This window comes from Penicillium diatomitis, assembly GCF_028827545.1.
Source record: "Penicillium diatomitis strain IBT 30728 chromosome Unknown utg000005l_segment0_segment0, whole genome shotgun sequence".
In the NCBI taxonomy this organism is placed as follows: Eukaryota; Fungi; Ascomycota; class Eurotiomycetes; order Eurotiales; family Aspergillaceae; genus Penicillium; species Penicillium diatomitis.
In genome coordinates this window covers 3,113,642-3,129,933 of record NW_026623177.1, presented here as the reverse complement: position 1 = coordinate 3,129,933, position 16,292 = coordinate 3,113,642, and the positions used below count along the sequence as shown (strand labels likewise).

The window sequence follows — 16,292 nt, the reverse complement described above, 5'->3', positions numbered from 1 at the left end:
ATGCATGACAATTGCTCCAAAATACATCACTTCCTTCTGAATCATGTCCTAACTGCACTCCTCTTTTATCCGGCCCACCATATCAGGGCAACCTTCACGTGCGGAATTACTCGAAACCATCTGCATGTGGCCGGTTAATTAGCGGCAAAAAGATACCGTCAAACCCCGTGGGGCTGAGTCAGCATCTTCCAGGAACGGACGGGAGGCTTGACTCAGTTGGTGAAGAGGCGGCCAAGGGTTCCTGCGGTGAGCGTAAACAGTCGTTCCTCGTGGTGTTCGCCTGACAACGTGTAGTCGTCTACGACTGCTGAAGTGCCAAGTCCTGACATCTACTAACACCAATTGACGTACGAACAATCTATGCTGATATCGTAGAATAAGTCATATTAATCAAGCGGTTCGATTGATGAGTAGTTGTCACTTCGTAAGATATGCAACCAATATGACGAGGATTCAAACATGCTGCGTTACAAGGAATACCCAGAGATACTTCGAACGACCCGGCAGAATTGCCGTGGTGTCATGTACTCCTGGGTACATGTCGCTTCCGGGGAAAGCACCGACTTCTACCGACACCGACACCGGCACCCGCACCCGCACCCGCAGTCATCTGCGTATCTGCGAATTGCTGTGTCAAGCCTGAGTTGCGTCTCTTCACACACTCATCTTCCAGAACTTATTTCCCCTTCCTGCCATTTAGTGACTTCTCCCCTCTCCCTCCCCTCCTTCCCCCCCCCTCTTTTCACAGCTATATTGTCGACTCTGTGGTAAGTCTACCGCTCAGTGTTTGGCAGCTGCCATTGCTCATCGGTGCGACTGGGTTAACCTCCACTCGTGTCAGGTCCGCCGGTCGCCCATCATGTCTGACAAGGCGCAACAACCCCTTCCTTTCATCTACCAGTTCGCTGCTGGTGCAGTGGCTGGTGTTTCCGAGGTATGTCTCACAATGAGATGAACATGTCCAACTCTGCTTCGATAAGATGGGGCGCATGATCGCATCGCGCGACCCCAAAATGGCAATTGGTAGCTAATCGTCCTCCCCGCACGGACAGATTCTGGTGATGTACGACCTCATCGCTTACTCTTCACGATCAACTTTCTTTCCATGACGAGAGGCCATCTGTAACGAAGGATGGCTTCTGGTTGCTACGATCGCCCGATCGGACATTCGCTAACGTCGTCGCGCCGCCAGGTACCCATTGGATGTCGTCAAGACTCGTGTGTGAGTGAAGACCACCTCGCCCGCAACGTTATCCGAGTTCGAGTCAGCTCTGACCCAATTCCTCTGATTCTCGCAGCCAACTTCAGACCGGACCCGCTGTTCCTGGCGGCGAACACTACAATGGCATGTTGGATTGCTTCCGCAAGATTATCAAGCAAGAAGGGTAGGTACCCACTCCATTCTCCCTGACGGAAGCTACCCTTCTTCGTGCGCCCCATGCTCATACACCTATTCCGGTCCCAGCTTCTCTCGTTTGTACCGTGGTATCTCTGCGCCAATCCTGATGGAAGCGCCCAAGCGTGCCACCAAGTTTGCCGCCAACGACAGCTGGGGTTCCTTCTATCGTGACCTCTTCGGCGTCCAAAAGCAGACCCAGAGCTTGGCCGTTCTCACCGGTGCCACCGCCGGTGCCACTGAGGCATTCGTCGTGGTTCCCTTCGAGCTGGTCAAGATCCGTCTTCAAGACAAGGCCTCTGCGGGCAAGTACAACGGTATGCTGGATGTAGTCAAGAAGATCGTCCAGCAGGAGGGTCCTCTTGCCATGTACAACGGTCTTGAGTCAACCCTGTGGCGCCACATTCTGTGGAACGCCGGTTACTTCGGCTGTATTTTCCAGGTGCGCGCTCAATTGCCTCCCGCTGAGCCCGGCAACAAGGCCCAGCAAACCCGCAATGATCTGATTGCTGGTACTATCGGTGGTATTGCCGGTACCCTCCTCAACACCCCCATGGACGTCGTCAAGTCCCGTATCCAGAACACCACCAAGGTTGCCGGACAAACTCCCAAGTACAACTGGGCCTGGCCCGCGTTGGGTACCGTGATGAAGGAGGAGGGCTTCGGTGCGCTGTACAAGGGTTTCATTCCTAAGGTGCTTCGTCTCGGGCCCGGTGGTGGTATTCTCCTGGTCGTGTTCACTGGTGTCATGGACTTTTTCCGCAAGATGCGCAACGAATAAACTGTATGACCCATGTTTATATTGGATATTGGCGTCTGCTAGAAAATATATCTCTTTGTTTCCTGTTATCAGTGCTGCTCATGTTGACGCCCATATCATTCGACAACCTCCAAAGTCGAGCGCTTGCCTCAGCATTTACTCACCCAATGTTCACTCGGGGTCGGTTCATTGGCGGTTGTCAGAATGAAATCGGCTCTAGGATCAATTGACATCCAGCATTGAGGTGGTGCCTAAATACCTATACGATTCAAATAACACGATAGGACCTGACCAGGGGCCACCAGGCAGGTTGCAAGCTCCTGTTCAATGGTCTCAGGTTTAAGATCCGCCGGGCCCCTGAGAGGCACCTTCACCTGAGTCCGAGGCCATGTAATACGTTATTCTCTACAAAGTGGTAGCTGTCTATCAACGTGGATTAGCCAGTCCAGGTGCAGTGGCTGACTCCTCCGAAGAGCCTTTGCCAGCGCGCGGAAGGAAACCCGCGGGCGGAATTTGGCCTCCAGCACGAGGCGGCAGAACCCCAGTTTGGGCGCAGCACAGGCCGTCCCGAGTGGAGATGTTCCCTTCCGTTTTCTGGGGTAATGGAAGCAGCTCCTCTACCTGGCTTTCGACAGAGGATCCAGTGACTTCCAAGGATCCGTCGGACACCGACTATGTAGCCTTGTTACCCAATGCGGTTCTTCTCTCATGCAGCCGCTTCGGAAATGCTGCGCTCTCGAACCCGCACTACCCAGGATCCGCCGATGCCCGAGCGTATGCGCAGAATCTGATGGGGGGTATATCATAACATGACCATGACCTGTACAGGACCCTTTCTTTCCTTTACACATCTTCACGTATTGGACAGAACGGTTCAAAGAGATCACCATGGCCCTTGCAACAGCGCTTGTCGCGGTACATGAGAGTATTCTCCGACATCCAGTGCAGGCTCTCGGGATATCTGTCGTCGTCTTGCCTCTGTTCTATATCGTTTTCAACGAGTTTACTCGCGCATCGGCCCGCATCCAGGGCCTCAAAGGTCCAGCTGGTCTGCCATTGATTGGGAACTTGGCCCAAATCAGAGTGAACGCGGCGGAGCAGTACCGAGAATGGTCGAAGAAGTTTGGTGCCGTTTATCAAATACAGCTCGGCAATATCCCCGTGGTGGTAGTGAACTCGGCGGCGGCGGCAAAAGTGCTTTTTGGTCAGAATGCACAGGCGTTGAGTTCAAGACCGGAGTTTTATACGTTCCATAAAGTGAGTTGGGGAGCAAAATGCATGCCGGGAATTACGACATTGAGCGGGTCGTCGATGGGATGTTCGGTTCGAAATGAGGTTCCATTGTATACTGATGCACAACTGTGATAGATCGTCTCCAACACGGCCGGCACAACAATCGGTACCTCCCCATACAGCGAGTCCCTGAAACGACGACGCAAGGGTGCTGCATCTGCTTTGAATCGGCCTTCAGTCGAGACATACATTCCCCATCTCGACCTCGAATCAAAAGCTTTCGTCGAGGAACTCTACCGCTACGGTAAAAGCGGCCAGATCCCCGTCGATCCTATGCCCATGATTCAAAGACTAAGCCTGAGTCTTGCACTGACTCTCAACTGGGGCACTCGCATTGCCTCGCAAGAGGAAGAACTGTTCGACGAGATCACTGAAGTCGAGGAGGAGATCAGCCGGTTTCGAAGCACGACGGGGAATTTGCAAGATTATATCCCGCTTCTCCGTCTCAATCCGTTCAGTAGTAACACAAAGAAAGCTGCGGAGATGCGAGCGCGCCGCGACAAGTATCTAGGATTTCTGAACCGGGACCTGGAAGATCGAATGGAGAAGGGGACGCATAAGCCCTGTATCCAGGCGAATGTGATTCTGGACAAGGAGGCGAAACTCAATTCGGAAGAATTGATCTCGATCAGTTTGACCATGTTGTCGGGTGGATTGGATACAGTGACGACGCTGGTCGCGTGGAGTATCGGATTGCTTTCATCAAGGCCGGATATTCAGGATAAGGCCGCGAGGGCGATTCAAAAGCTCCACGGTAACAATCACCTGTTATGCCCGGCGGAGGATGATCAGAAATGCGCATATGTCGTGGCGTTGGTACGGGAATGTCTTCGGTGAGTAATGAAGCACCTCCATAATACCGGTATATCCCAGGTCGCACCAAGGTACTGACTATTTGACTCAAGCTACTACACCGTCCTTCGTCTGGCTCTGCCTCGAACTTCTATCAAGGACATCACTTACAAGGGCACGCTTATCCCCAAGGGAACGGTTTTCTTCCTGAATGCCTGGGCATGCAATATGGGTGTGTATCCCTGAGATTCCTCATGTTACATGATACACAAAGTCCAGGATGGCTGACATCTATCGCACACCAAAGATCCGGACGTATGGACAGATCCCGAAGTCTTCCGCCCCGAGCGGTGGCTTGAGCAGCCTGATGCGCCCTTGTTCACGTACGGACTTGGATACCGCATGTGCGCCGGTTCTCTGCTCGCCAATCGGGAACTATACCTCGTCTTTATGCGGACATTGGGCAGCTTTCGTATAGAGCCGCATGATGATATGGACTGGGACCCTGTTCGAGGCAATTCTGATCCTACGAGCTTGGTGGCCATTCCTCAGAAGTACAAGGCGCGTTTTGTTCCAAAAGATCCTGCGGCTCTGAAACAGGCGCTCGGACTGTGATTTCATGATGTCTACATGGATCAGATGCATCCTATATATAGCGAATTGATGTGAAAGTACAGAATGAGTGGCTGAGATGTTTTTATCTCTGATCGACGTGCGGGTCATAAACAATGCGGGAGGAAAGATAATGACAGCTTGAGGGTGGTTTTTGAGACAATCGCGAACGTGAGACTTGACACAAAGTAGGTCGATGTGGTCATATGAAACATCGAACACGATAGAAACCACACCGGCGGAATGGTACAAAAGAGGCATTAAAGTCATACATCGTTAGAATTCAAAGTCAAAACAATTGGTACGCGTGTGACGACACAAGCGGACATGTGCAATTGCGGGTCTATAGCTCCTTTCAATGCGAATTTCAATCAGAAATCATGGTTCAGATAGAGACAATGTCTGCAAGGTCCGGATGCTCGGCTGGGGAGCCGCCATTGACTTGGTCAGGGCTGCTTCCGGGGAGCCAGGCATCATATAAAGGTAGGATCAGGCTTGGGTTGACGTATTTCTTCAGTCGCAGACCAAGCTCTTGACTTCCAATGCGAATCGGTAAAGCGTCACGATCCATTCCCACTGGCGGGGAAAAGGTGGATGAGATTGATGGCGAGATATCACCACCTCCTGGATTATCACGATTGATGCTTTTCAATGCGATGAATTTCATCAAGGGTTCATAGCTGCGTGCAAACCAGTAGGAAAACCATACCGTGAAGCCCAGCAGTGGCACGAGCAGTAATGACCGAGTAATGGCGCCTCGCAGTGCAAGAACACCGATCATAGCAAGTTGGTAAACCACAAGTCCAACATAGACACGATTGCAAATCATCGGCCATGCACGACCAGTGGAGTGCTGCTGGTGGTCCATCGCGTACAAGAGCTGATACTTGTAAATAAATTGACCGATAGAGAAGTACACCAGGCCGAACAAGCAGATGAGCCATGAACTGGGGAAAACGCTGTAAACGATGCAGATGATGAGGGCCAGGATTGTCTGGGGGATCGAAAAGCCGTAACTGAATTTGGGTGGCGTAGACAGTTCAGCATACTCTCGAGGCGTCTTTGCCCTGAAGAACTGCAAAGGGTACAAGGCGACATTGCCAAACTCGAGCAGCCGGAATGGGAAGAGGCCCAGCCCCTGAAGTACCAGAAGGTTGATGTAGAATTGCGTGAAGCTTTCCAGGGACGTCGCGAGGGCAAACGCGATCGTAGTAGCATCTTTGAATGCATCGCGTAGGTGTTCCCAGAATTTGTAAAACGACGTAGCTGTACCAAAGACTGTGAATAGAAGAAACAGGTTGAAGAATGAGAAGAAGAAATTCTTGGAGATGACGGAGAGTTCAATATCTCCACGGGACATCATGCCCTGATTATTGGATAACCCTACCAAACTGTCAGTATTTCCACCCACACGTCGGGATACGGGCGAAACTCTTTGTCACTCACATTCGTAGATATAAGGAACCGCAACAGTCAACAAAGAAAAGGCCAAGGTAGGCAAACCGGTTGATACCAAGGACTTCAAAATAGGGTGGTCGGCCAATGTTTCCGCAAGTGCTGGAATGAACCTGCGTAGAGTGTCCAACTCGAGCAGACCTGCGATTGGAAGTAGAAGAATCGACCAGAACACAGTAAAAAGTCCAATAATGATGGTTATTGACCATGCCTGCGTCATTCGTCGAGAACGCGAGAGATAGGTATTCTTCCACACGATATCTGCGGGCGCAGGTGCGAGTCTGGCAAACATCTGCATTGGGTGCGGGTCGAGGGTTGCCTGCGCGAGCATCTGCGACGCAGCGATCGATTCCATCGTCACAAAGGCAATCTCGGTCGGTGGAAACTCCTTAGTCCGGGCGTGCGTGACCTTCTCATCAATTTTGCGCAGCTTTTCCTCGTAATAATCAATCTCATCGACCAATCGGTAACGTAGCTTGAGAGGACCGTACCAGATTCGGGTCTTTGGTCTTGTCTGGGCATAGTCCATCCCGTGGCCGTGGTCGGCACCGTCCAGCAATCGCGCATTCTCGTCGTCGACCTCCAGGCTAAGTCGTGCTCGTGTATACTGAGGCTGACGTGTGAGAGGCAACGTATTTTCATCCGCTCTTGGGCGTTTGTAACCAAGGTACTTTGTCCAGGCTCGTTCCAATTTGCGGAGGACGTTCATCCGCTCATCAATCAGTTGGTCCAGCTCGCCCCATTTCCTACAGAGTGTGACGGACTCCACTTTTCCAACACGAAGGCCCTCAACAAAGTCTTTGATTTTGTCTTCGCTGATCAATTCCGAAGGAATGCCCGAAAGTCGTACAGTGCGATCGGTGGTTGTTGTTTGGTTTCCAAGGTAGGACTGCCGGGTGCGAATGATTTTGTTGGTTTCTTGGAGTAGAAGGTATATCGCCAGACCGCTGAATATGTATGGAAAGAGTACGTAAATCCAGATATACCCAGGGTCGGTCACCAATTTGTCTTTGTCGTCATCCTTGCCGAGCGAGCCGATCATGCTCATTGAGTCATTGCGCGGAGGCCGGAAGTCGTCCCAATCAGGCACACCGTATTTCCCAGTATATTTGTAATGAAGCGGAAGGATCACGGTAACGGCAAAAAAGAAGATGTAGAGCAAAAGCTTGATAGCAAACTTGAAAAAGGAGAGAAACTAAATCGGCCAGAGGTTATGGGTCAGTGGGAATGCTTCGCAGATCGGCTTCCGTGACGAGTGTTTTTCTTGACTCACCACGTATGCATCTAGGCCTGCAGAATGCAAGACCTCCTCCTCGGTGATTCTGAATAGCACTGGAATCCACCCGAAGAAGCTATCTGGCAATTCCGGTAGAGCCGACGCTGCGCAACGTTGCCGCCTCCGAGCGGCGTAGAGCTCCGTCCATTTAGGCCTTAGAATCTGCGAAACGAGTCTTGTTAGAATAACGTCCATTGCAGCGGTAGGAAATCGATGGCAGCTATGAGACGAACACAAAATGAGAGGAATGCGCCCAGCCCAAGGGCAGAACTTATCACAAACTGAGTGTATAGATCTCGTGAATCCTTTGTCTGGTCTCCCCAGCGCCGAGGATGGTCATCATTTCCGGCAGCCTTGACGAGAGTGGTGAATACAGCGCTCGCTACCGTTGATGTATGCGACATTGCCGAAATGTCAAGGTGGCCTGCTCCACCTGCTAGACTTGTTGTGTGTTGAGCCAGATCTGTGGGTCGTTGAAATTAAAGCTCCATGGGGCGCGTTAAAGCAAGAGATGCGTGGTATTCACTTCCGAAGCCTTCAGGAACTGAGCGAGTCTTGTTTAATCAGTCAGTTAGAGAAAAGCCTGCGATTCCGAGTCATACTAGTCTTTTCTTAGGTTGTCACCCAAAAAGGAGCTAAAATGATTCCGATGGCTCCAGGTTGGGCACGCGATGACGAGAGCGGTGAAAGCTCGACGGCGATTATGCGCACACTAGCCCGATTTGGACATCAATGCGTATAAACCCAAGATTCGCAGTATGCAGGTCCTCCTTTACTGCAGGTACGACTAAATACTTTGATATCATAATTTCTGGAAGTGATATCTTTTCAACTCCATGTTGTAGAGTAGAGACCTGTGGAACCTGACCTTTCATCTATCTCTGTAGACTGTCGGGTCATGTATTCCCAGTTCTCCACCTCTGTGCAGGCGCTCCCCACTCATATTTTGGGGGGGCATCTACGGATCGGATCTACACCGCAACCTTAATTACTCGAAGCCATGGGTCGCGTTCACAAAGCATCCCATCAGCAAGTTCTCGACGCTAGAGTGAGAATTACCTTGGACCACTCTTACATGGATATAGTGCACGAATTGAGACATACGCACGGGATGCGTAAGCGAAATGATGACTTAGGAGAGAATTCACCAAAGAAGATTCCGATGAGCAGAGACCTACCTAATACGGCAAAGCCAGACGGCATTTCACCTCATCGCTGCGGCCAAGCCCGCACTTGGTTCAGCGCGGGCTTTAGATTGACTGCAAGAATATTTTGATGGTTTATGTGCATAATCAACCCAAACACACGCTCCAGAGCCTCCAGCTAAGTATTCTAAAGGCCTCGAGACGCCTTTTTCATATTCTATGCTTTGTGGGCCATCTATCGGTATGAAGGTCCCCAAGTAAGTAATCGCCACACATGAATGGCGTTGAGTCAATGCACAATACAATCCCGAATGAGATCGAATTGTATGCTCTGGGCCAAACTCAAGGCTTCAGTGATTGCACATGATGCTGAAATGATGCCTGTAATGCTGCTACTTTGTTCAAACCATTGAAATTTCGTAACATTTTCCACTTCAGGACTGGAAATTCATGGAATATCCGCCAGTATTAGGATCTTGAACGAACTTGAAGTTATCAGTCGATAGGCCGAATGGTTTGAGAAACCCATTGCCCAACTAGAATTATTCCACGAATGTCAGCTCCGTGGACCTGCAGCCTTCAAGAATTCAGGCTCGACTTACCTCCTTCATCTTGGACATCATCTCCCCGACTTCCTTGTCCTTGGCCTCGTTCACCCGGGGAGGTAGCTCCCGGAGTGCCTTTTGTACAATACGCTTCTCATCTGACGGTAAAGTTTCCATGGAGCTCAACACTTGATAGTCTTCCAATGCGCCCTGCAAATTCCCCCATCCGCCTAAATTTGATTTCGCCTTTGCTCGTCGCATTAATGACTTTGCCCGGATTCGAAGCACATTGGTTCGTTGCGTATCAAGGTCTTTTAACTGAGCCAGCTGTTTCTCCTCCGCTTCAGCATCGCTTGCTGATAGTTCCACCACGTCTGTGTTTTCCGTTGAGGTTGCTGCGGGATCGGATGCGCGTTTTCCTTCGCCAGTTTTGTTCTTCCCGTCAGTCATTGGAATGATTTTCTCCAAGCGATCCAGAGAGGCCGTGGCAGAATCAATGGCGGCCTTCCATTCTTCCGTTTTCAGGTAGCATGCAGCAATATTGCTGCGGAGAACGGCGATATCGTAGTCGAGGTAGTTGGGACACGAGGACAGAGCACGGTCGTAGGTAGAGATGGCTTGATCATAGCAAGCAGCAGTGAAGAGTGAATTTGCTTCCTTTTTGATTTCCTGGGACTCTTTCAAAAGACGCTGTGGCAGTTGATAGGGCAAGGTTAGTAGTCCAGAATCATGTCTGTTCGTCTCTGTTCTTGCTTTTTTTGTCCCTCGGGGAGTTCTGTGCAGGTTTGGCTTACAGCTTCCTCCTCCGCGGGGAAACGTGCATCGTGAAACTCGTCCTCGTCACTGTCTGATGCATCGTCTTGCGTGTGTGGGTCTTGGATCGGTTTTTTATGGTCTTGACGAGGCCCCGACTGGTGTTCAGCAGCCATTTGGAACTTGCGTGGAATGTGGAATTATTCCGCAAATACTGCGGGGACTGGGTCAAGCATAACGATACACCCCCGCGGCCGAGGCGATAAAGACTATCACGTGACATTTCGTCACGCATCGCTTTCTTGGATGACTTTCGGAGTAAATACGCGACGAGAATTCTCTTCTAACAACCTGAAAGAGCCGCCCTTCGCAGATTCACGGCGATGCGGAATACCTGGCTACATTTACCACTTGGGAATTTCTCTAAGAGACTCAACTTCTCACCCCTTCGCTTATGTGGCCATTGCAATGCATCTCACCCTTCAGACCATTACATCTCTCCGCCTCAAACAATGACCTTATGTGAGGAACTGGACTGAGAGCTCTCTCGAGAACAGGTATATATGTGCTCTCTGACTCGCATAGAGCGGCCTAAGTCTGATGCATGGTCGGCCTTGCTATATTTTGATTGGCTCGGTGCAAGACTTGATCTAGAAGGCAGTGAGTTTCATTCAAAATCAAGGCCTTGAAGGTATTGATTCATCAGCCTGAAATGACGGCAACAACGTCATGCAGAATCGGTGACGCTCTCGTAAAATAGTTTACCTTGTATCAAATGCCGGTCAGACACGATGGATGCACGGCAACTCATTCGACCGCAACTACGACTCAAGCACAACCCCTACCACGTCTGTAATCAGCAACATGAGCGCTTCCGTCTCACTGCCCAGTTATTGACCCTCTATCAGCTCGCCATTTTCTCAATGTAGCGGTAAGGTTTCACACTTGGCGAGAGTTCAAATCCCTTGTTTGGTCTCTCATTTGTTCTTTCTCTGCGAAGTTAGCATTCCTCCCAAGCATTCACCAATCAAGTGTACTTTGTCCGACTTGTACAACATCCGGTTAGTATCAGCACGCCGCCATTTCGGCGTCGCCGACTCCAAGCCTTTCCATCTCTTTGTGCGCAGAAGATGAAACGTAAGGTCCGAAGAGCTCGAGTCAAAAGGCTGGACCCTATGACAAGCATTCTGTAGCCGTTTACGGCCACTTTCTAGGAGGATTTATTGCGACCGGGCAGATGAGGCAGCCACATCGGCTCCACCCACGCATCCTTGTCCGATTGATATAGTTAATTTGAAAAATGAGTTGTCATGGACACTGTACTATATGATCAAGCACTCATCGCTGTGTAAATGGAGGGACCCCTAATCTCATACATGCATATCCGGGCTTTTCAAAGCACTGATCTGACCCTAGGACCCTGATAGTTGCAGGTTCTCAAGTCTCGCCTTCACGCACATCTGTCCATCCATACAGCCGACCATGTCGACTCGACAATCAAAGTCACCTAATAAATCCAGCCAAGTGAAATCTCGGCAGTCAACCTCATTGAAACAGAACAGATTCCAAGAAAAGCACAGTGCCGGGTCTGCTGACTATCTGTGGATCAACGTTCAAGAAGAGGATTCTCAGGATCGGGATGCTTCTCGACAGAAGCAGGCATTCATCCGGACGAGGCACCATCGGCTGAGAAAGGAGCTACAGACACAACACCTAAAGCCCCAACCTTCATCGACAGGGGATCATGACTCTTCTGTGAATTATGAGGATACACATCAAGGCTCCAGCCAGTCAAAAGAGGAGCAATCTCCTCCATTATGTCGATCGCTCGAACAGAGTGTTGCCTTGGCATTTCCATATCTTGCTCGTCCAACAGATCAAAGTATGACAATATATCTTCAGCACTGTACGTTTGTACCTGATTCCACTCAAGAACTTCTCTATAGGTCCTACTCGATAGGTTTAACAGTTCTGTGAGCTGGCAAACGGCACCGGGCTAACTGTTGGATATCGTAGATCAAGCGCATGCTACCAAACTGTGTTTCCCTATTGGAGATAATCAGATCACGCTTCGATACTTGAGAATGGCCCTGGATCATCCGGCCCTCATACAAATTCTTCTTTCGACGAGCGCTTTCCACCGAGCAACTTTGGACCATGTGAGTGGCGCTCCCTCGCAACTGATTCGAAGCTCCACGCAAGACGCCATACGGCTGCGATCGGACACCATCAAGTCAATTCAAGGGATCTTGATTCAGCCGTATAAGTTCTTTTCGGAAATTACCCTCAGAGTCATCGCTCACCTCTTGTGTGTGGAGGTAAGCCTTTTGTTGAGACTAGTAGGGTGGACGTCGGGTGTTTGCCTAATGGCATACTACCCTTTTACCCTTGGTTTGCTACTAAGCTTCTGGGGATGCATGACTGAGACTGAGTACCTTCCTATCTAGGCAGCCGAAGCCAACATGCAAGCAGTACGCGCCCATGAACTGGCCATCCAAAGGATTATCGACGGGCTAGGGGGCTTGATAATTTGGGATATGATTCTCTCTCCATTTTATACGTGTAGGCGACCTTAGCTCAACATTTTGTCACATTGACTCACACTGAACTAATCTCTCCCTACAGATGCGATCTGATGAGAGGTCTGACAAGTGACATGCCACTTCCGCTCCATGAATCCTGGAAATGGGAACTCAAAGTTCGCACAGAGTGTTTGTTCTTACATGAAGAATACAAAGTCTCAAGCACATCATTCGTCGGCAGACGCTTCTTCAACTCGCCTTGGTCTGCGAGCCTCCATCCACAGCTAGTTTCCACTCTTCGCTCGCTGCGAAAACTGGTCTCGCTATACGAAAGCGTTGTTTCTTCTTCTTGGGGTCAGACTCGCATGGACAACGACGGTCTTCTTCTGCTAGACCATGAGCTGCTTTATTTGGCGCAGGATCAGTCTCTGCCTGCTTTCCAAGACACTCTCCGCCTTACAGCGCTGATATATACCGTCGTGCGAATCCGAGGCTTCAGTGGTATGCCGTGCGCAGATATATTTGTGAACACCCTCCGCAAGAGCCTGGAAAATAGCTTGAAGTTTCTGGATGCAAACGCGCCAGATCTCCTACTATGGATCTTCTTTATAGGGAGCTTGGCATCGAGAGACCGTAGGCACCATGCGTGGTTCTCGCGTCGGTTACAAGTGTTGGCTAGCACATTAGGACTCGAGCAATGGGATAGTGCTATGATAGTCATGCAGGAGTATCTCTATGTGTGTAGACCAACAGACGGGTTTGTTCGGGAGATGTGGGAAACAGCGTTCGAGGAAAAGGTAGTAGAAACTTAAGGATGGAAAGCCGACAGAATGTATCAAAATGCATTCAGACATTTCCTTGAATATCCCTTTCCAATCTGCTGTTCCGTGACTTAATGCGCTTCAATGACAAGCCTGAATCTCACGATATTCACGCCGCATCTTAGCCTGCTGAGATCTAGTAGAAGCCCTCTCTGTGTATCTGACTTGGCTGAATGCCAGCGCTTTGCAATCCACTCTCTGCTGCGGTGCCGAAAGCATTGGGCCCACAAATGAAGACATCCTTCGTCTTCGGCACGGTGTCCCAAAAGGCTGAACCCACTCGCCCTCGATGGATCTCAATGTTGAAGTTTGTCAACTCCATCCTCGCTCTCGAGTCAAGATTACTCACGCTAGTGAAAACATGTAGCGAGAAGTTAATCTTGGGGGCAATCTTCTTCAAGGACGGGAAAATCAACTTCAGCATCAGGTCCGGCTCGCGCGTGGAGAGGACAAGCCAGACGTCGCCCTGTGACGTTGAATGACGCTGTTCGAGGGCATGAAGCATGGCTAGAAACGGCGTGACGCCGATTCCTCCCGCGACCCATAGTGCGTCAAGACTTTCTGAAGGATCCAAAATAAAGTCACCCGTGACGCCAACGAGCTCCGCATGAACTGAGCCGTCGAATTTGACCGTGTCCCCGTTTCTCGTGTCTATCCTGGAATTTTCGAGCAGATCAAACAAAGCTCCCGTCACTACGCCCCCTGGCATTTTGCGCATCGTAATTTCAAACCAAGAAACGTCTTGACCCTCATGGGCACTTGAAACTGTCCATGTACGGACTCTGTCGTCATTGATCGACCCCGGTGCGGCATCCGCCATATGTCGATACTGAGGCGGTCCAATCCACTCCATGAAATCAAGAACAACGGACTGGCCAGGCTGGATTTTCATTCCTGGTGGACTTGAGGACCCCGAGCTGATTTTAAATTTGAATATCGCAAGATCCGGGGACAGTCGTACAGCTTCTTGGACATGTGCCTTAGCTGAACCGGAGGCAATGTTCTCTGCCCCTTCCTCCTCCACCAAATACTTCACTTTGGGATCATATGGACTGCGTTCAACAGACGAACCCTGCTTTTGACGTACAGGAAGTGCGTTTCGAACAAAGGTATACCCCGTCACTGTCAGAGTGGTGAGACTCGCGTGCCGAGCCATGATTTCGAGAGCGTCCGCGCCGACATGATTTTTCGCTTCTCCTGTCAAATAGAGAATATCGCCTGTGTCGAAAGATACGACAGTCAGTCCCGCGAGCCCAGTGGCTTCAATATTGCCTAGACTGGAGACAAATCTGTTTCCTGAATAGTCTGGGATGACCACAGTTCTGCCATCAGACGGGCGAACACGAACAAAGCCTGGTAAGCCACTTCGAGCGTTCATGCCCGCATGGGCTGGATATCTCTGAGCAATAGTGGGCGCTGGTTTGAATATTGATGCCATGAACACCGTGTCGGCGCTTTGAATAAATTCAATCACCTTATCAGGCAATCGCTCCTGGGCTGATAGTTGAGGCTTGTCAAAGAGAACCTCAGCCCGGCTTTCGGGATACGAGACGAGATTCCGAACATTGATATACTTTGGGCAGTTTCTGTCCTCGGATTAGCAAATTGTTAATTAAAGCACGCGTTTTGCGGGACGTATCAAATAGGTGCACACCGAAACTTACCCCAGTGCTTGAGTCACAGTCAGCTCTACTCGATATTCTAGATCCCCTAGCGCTTCTGCATCGGCGACAAAGCCGGCGAGCTTGTTCCGACGTCGCGTCGTAAATTCGATGCCGAGCCCGGCTGTCAGTTGTCTCTCTGACACAGCCAGTCGAGAGCATTTTTTCGAAGTCAGCTCGTTCAGTGTCTTAAGCAGCGGGTCGCCCACCCAGCTTTTGACATGGATTGAAAGTGAACGCGCACTTGGGCTCTGGATGAAGCCGATATCGCCGTTGGGACCTGAAGCAATTGAGCCCCACGGTCGTCCGTCTTTGTCAATTGTGGTCAGGGGCAGGAACTGTATATTTGAGGAGAAGAAGATCTGATGCTGGGTCGGCATGAGATTGATGACTCTAGCCCAGTCATGCTTGACGGCATTAGCGAAGCCAAGCCTGCGCTGAATCGCAACCTCGCCAGGATGCCAGCTTTGGAGCGCAGTCACAGACATGACTTTTCTGGAGGACTAGCTGCCTCGCGGCTTTTGTGAGAATCGGACGGTTGAATCTGCGGTGGTTGCTGTAAAGATATAGCGAGGAGCTGGGACATGCAGTCAGCAACGATCTGACAGCTCTGCCGTTTTTAGGTAGTGCTAGTCTGATTGTCCCTTGGGACAATAGACTGAGGATCAGTGGGCCTTGCTCTTGACCAGGGCTGTTCAATAAACGGATGACAAACTGAAGGCACTCGACGCTATCATCAGACTGATTTTTGATCTGGCCTAGATATATACAGTGACTGGACCTATGGAATGTCGATGCATCTTATAAGATGGAGTCATGTCTAGTCGCCCCCGCATTGAGATTTAGTAATTTCCGCAAATCCATTCAGCACCACCTCTCGTTCTTCCTTCAGGTTGTAAGCATCAAATCTGTCGTGATTGTGAATCAAAGGTGATTATTAATCACACTGTGTCCTACCTACTACCTTACTAAGTTTGTTAGTAGTACCTACCTGTACTACAGGGCTAGTTAGTCAATACTTACTACCCACATACAGGTAGTTTCATAAGTAAGGAACTACTCCTAGTCTCCTAAGTTAACTACTAGTCACTACATTCTATGATACTACTAGGTCAAGTCATTTTATCTCGGATTCTGGACGTATTTAAACCTCTCGGGAGCCCGCTCGGCGACTTCGGCGAGCTCAACGATCTCTAGTATTATGACGTGCTGGGGTGGCAGATACTACGGAGATCAAGACCTGATGATGGATGCCCGATGG

At 50.2% G+C, this 16,292-nt stretch overlaps 7 protein-coding genes across 7 annotated transcripts; 4 read left to right on the top strand and 3 right to left on the bottom strand.

Moving 5' to 3' along the window:
- Positions 1-859: 859 nt before the first annotated feature.
- Positions 860-2,177, top strand: N7539_005507 (putative mitochondrial 2-oxodicarboxylate carrier protein; the record flags this gene model as incomplete). The annotated part of the gene is made up of 5 exons (XM_056935109.1): positions 860-934; positions 1,028-1,122; positions 1,193-1,222; positions 1,299-1,385; positions 1,466-2,177. 5 exons carry the CDS (start codon positions 860-862, stop codon positions 2,175-2,177), a joined length of 999 nt encoding a protein of 332 aa, XP_056790303.1.
- An 867-nt stretch (positions 2,178-3,044) lies between these two features.
- Positions 3,045-4,856, top strand: N7539_005506 (cytochrome P450; the record flags this gene model as incomplete). The annotated part of the gene is made up of 4 exons (XM_056935108.1): positions 3,045-3,413; positions 3,525-4,282; positions 4,355-4,473; positions 4,549-4,856. 4 exons carry the CDS (start codon positions 3,045-3,047, stop codon positions 4,854-4,856), a joined length of 1,554 nt encoding a protein of 517 aa, XP_056790302.1.
- A 382-nt stretch (positions 4,857-5,238) lies between these two features.
- Positions 5,239-7,988, bottom strand: N7539_005505 (putative DUF221 domain protein; the record flags this gene model as incomplete). The annotated part of the gene is made up of 4 exons (XM_056935107.1): positions 5,239-6,236; positions 6,300-7,503; positions 7,582-7,746; positions 7,818-7,988. 4 exons carry the CDS (start codon positions 7,986-7,988, stop codon positions 5,239-5,241), a joined length of 2,538 nt encoding a protein of 845 aa, XP_056790301.1.
- Positions 7,989-9,163: 1,175 nt separating this feature from the next.
- N7539_005504 (tetratricopeptide repeat protein) lies at positions 9,164-10,203 on the bottom strand (the record flags this gene model as incomplete). The annotated part of the gene is made up of 3 exons (XM_056935106.1): positions 9,164-9,265; positions 9,332-9,964; positions 10,069-10,203. The coding sequence occupies 3 exons, from the start codon at positions 10,201-10,203 to the stop codon at positions 9,164-9,166; spliced, it is 870 nt and encodes a 289-aa protein (XP_056790300.1).
- Positions 10,204-11,509: 1,306 nt separating this feature from the next.
- Positions 11,510-12,474, top strand: N7539_005503 (uncharacterized protein; the record flags this gene model as incomplete). Its single annotated transcript, XM_056935105.1, has 2 exons — positions 11,510-11,933; positions 12,044-12,474. The coding sequence occupies 2 exons, from the start codon at positions 11,510-11,512 to the stop codon at positions 12,472-12,474; spliced, it is 855 nt and encodes a 284-aa protein (XP_056790299.1).
- A 15-nt stretch (positions 12,475-12,489) lies between these two features.
- N7539_005502 (uncharacterized protein) lies at positions 12,490-13,361 on the top strand (the record flags this gene model as incomplete). Its single annotated transcript, XM_056935104.1, has 2 exons — positions 12,490-12,587; positions 12,653-13,361. The coding sequence occupies 2 exons, from the start codon at positions 12,490-12,492 to the stop codon at positions 13,359-13,361; spliced, it is 807 nt and encodes a 268-aa protein (XP_056790298.1).
- A 145-nt stretch (positions 13,362-13,506) lies between these two features.
- Positions 13,507-15,519, bottom strand: N7539_005501 (putative oxidoreductase, FAD-binding; the record flags this gene model as incomplete). Its single annotated transcript, XM_056935103.1, has 2 exons — positions 13,507-14,956; positions 15,035-15,519. The coding sequence occupies 2 exons, from the start codon at positions 15,517-15,519 to the stop codon at positions 13,507-13,509; spliced, it is 1,935 nt and encodes a 644-aa protein (XP_056790297.1).
- Between the last annotated feature and the right edge of the window lie 773 nt (positions 15,520-16,292).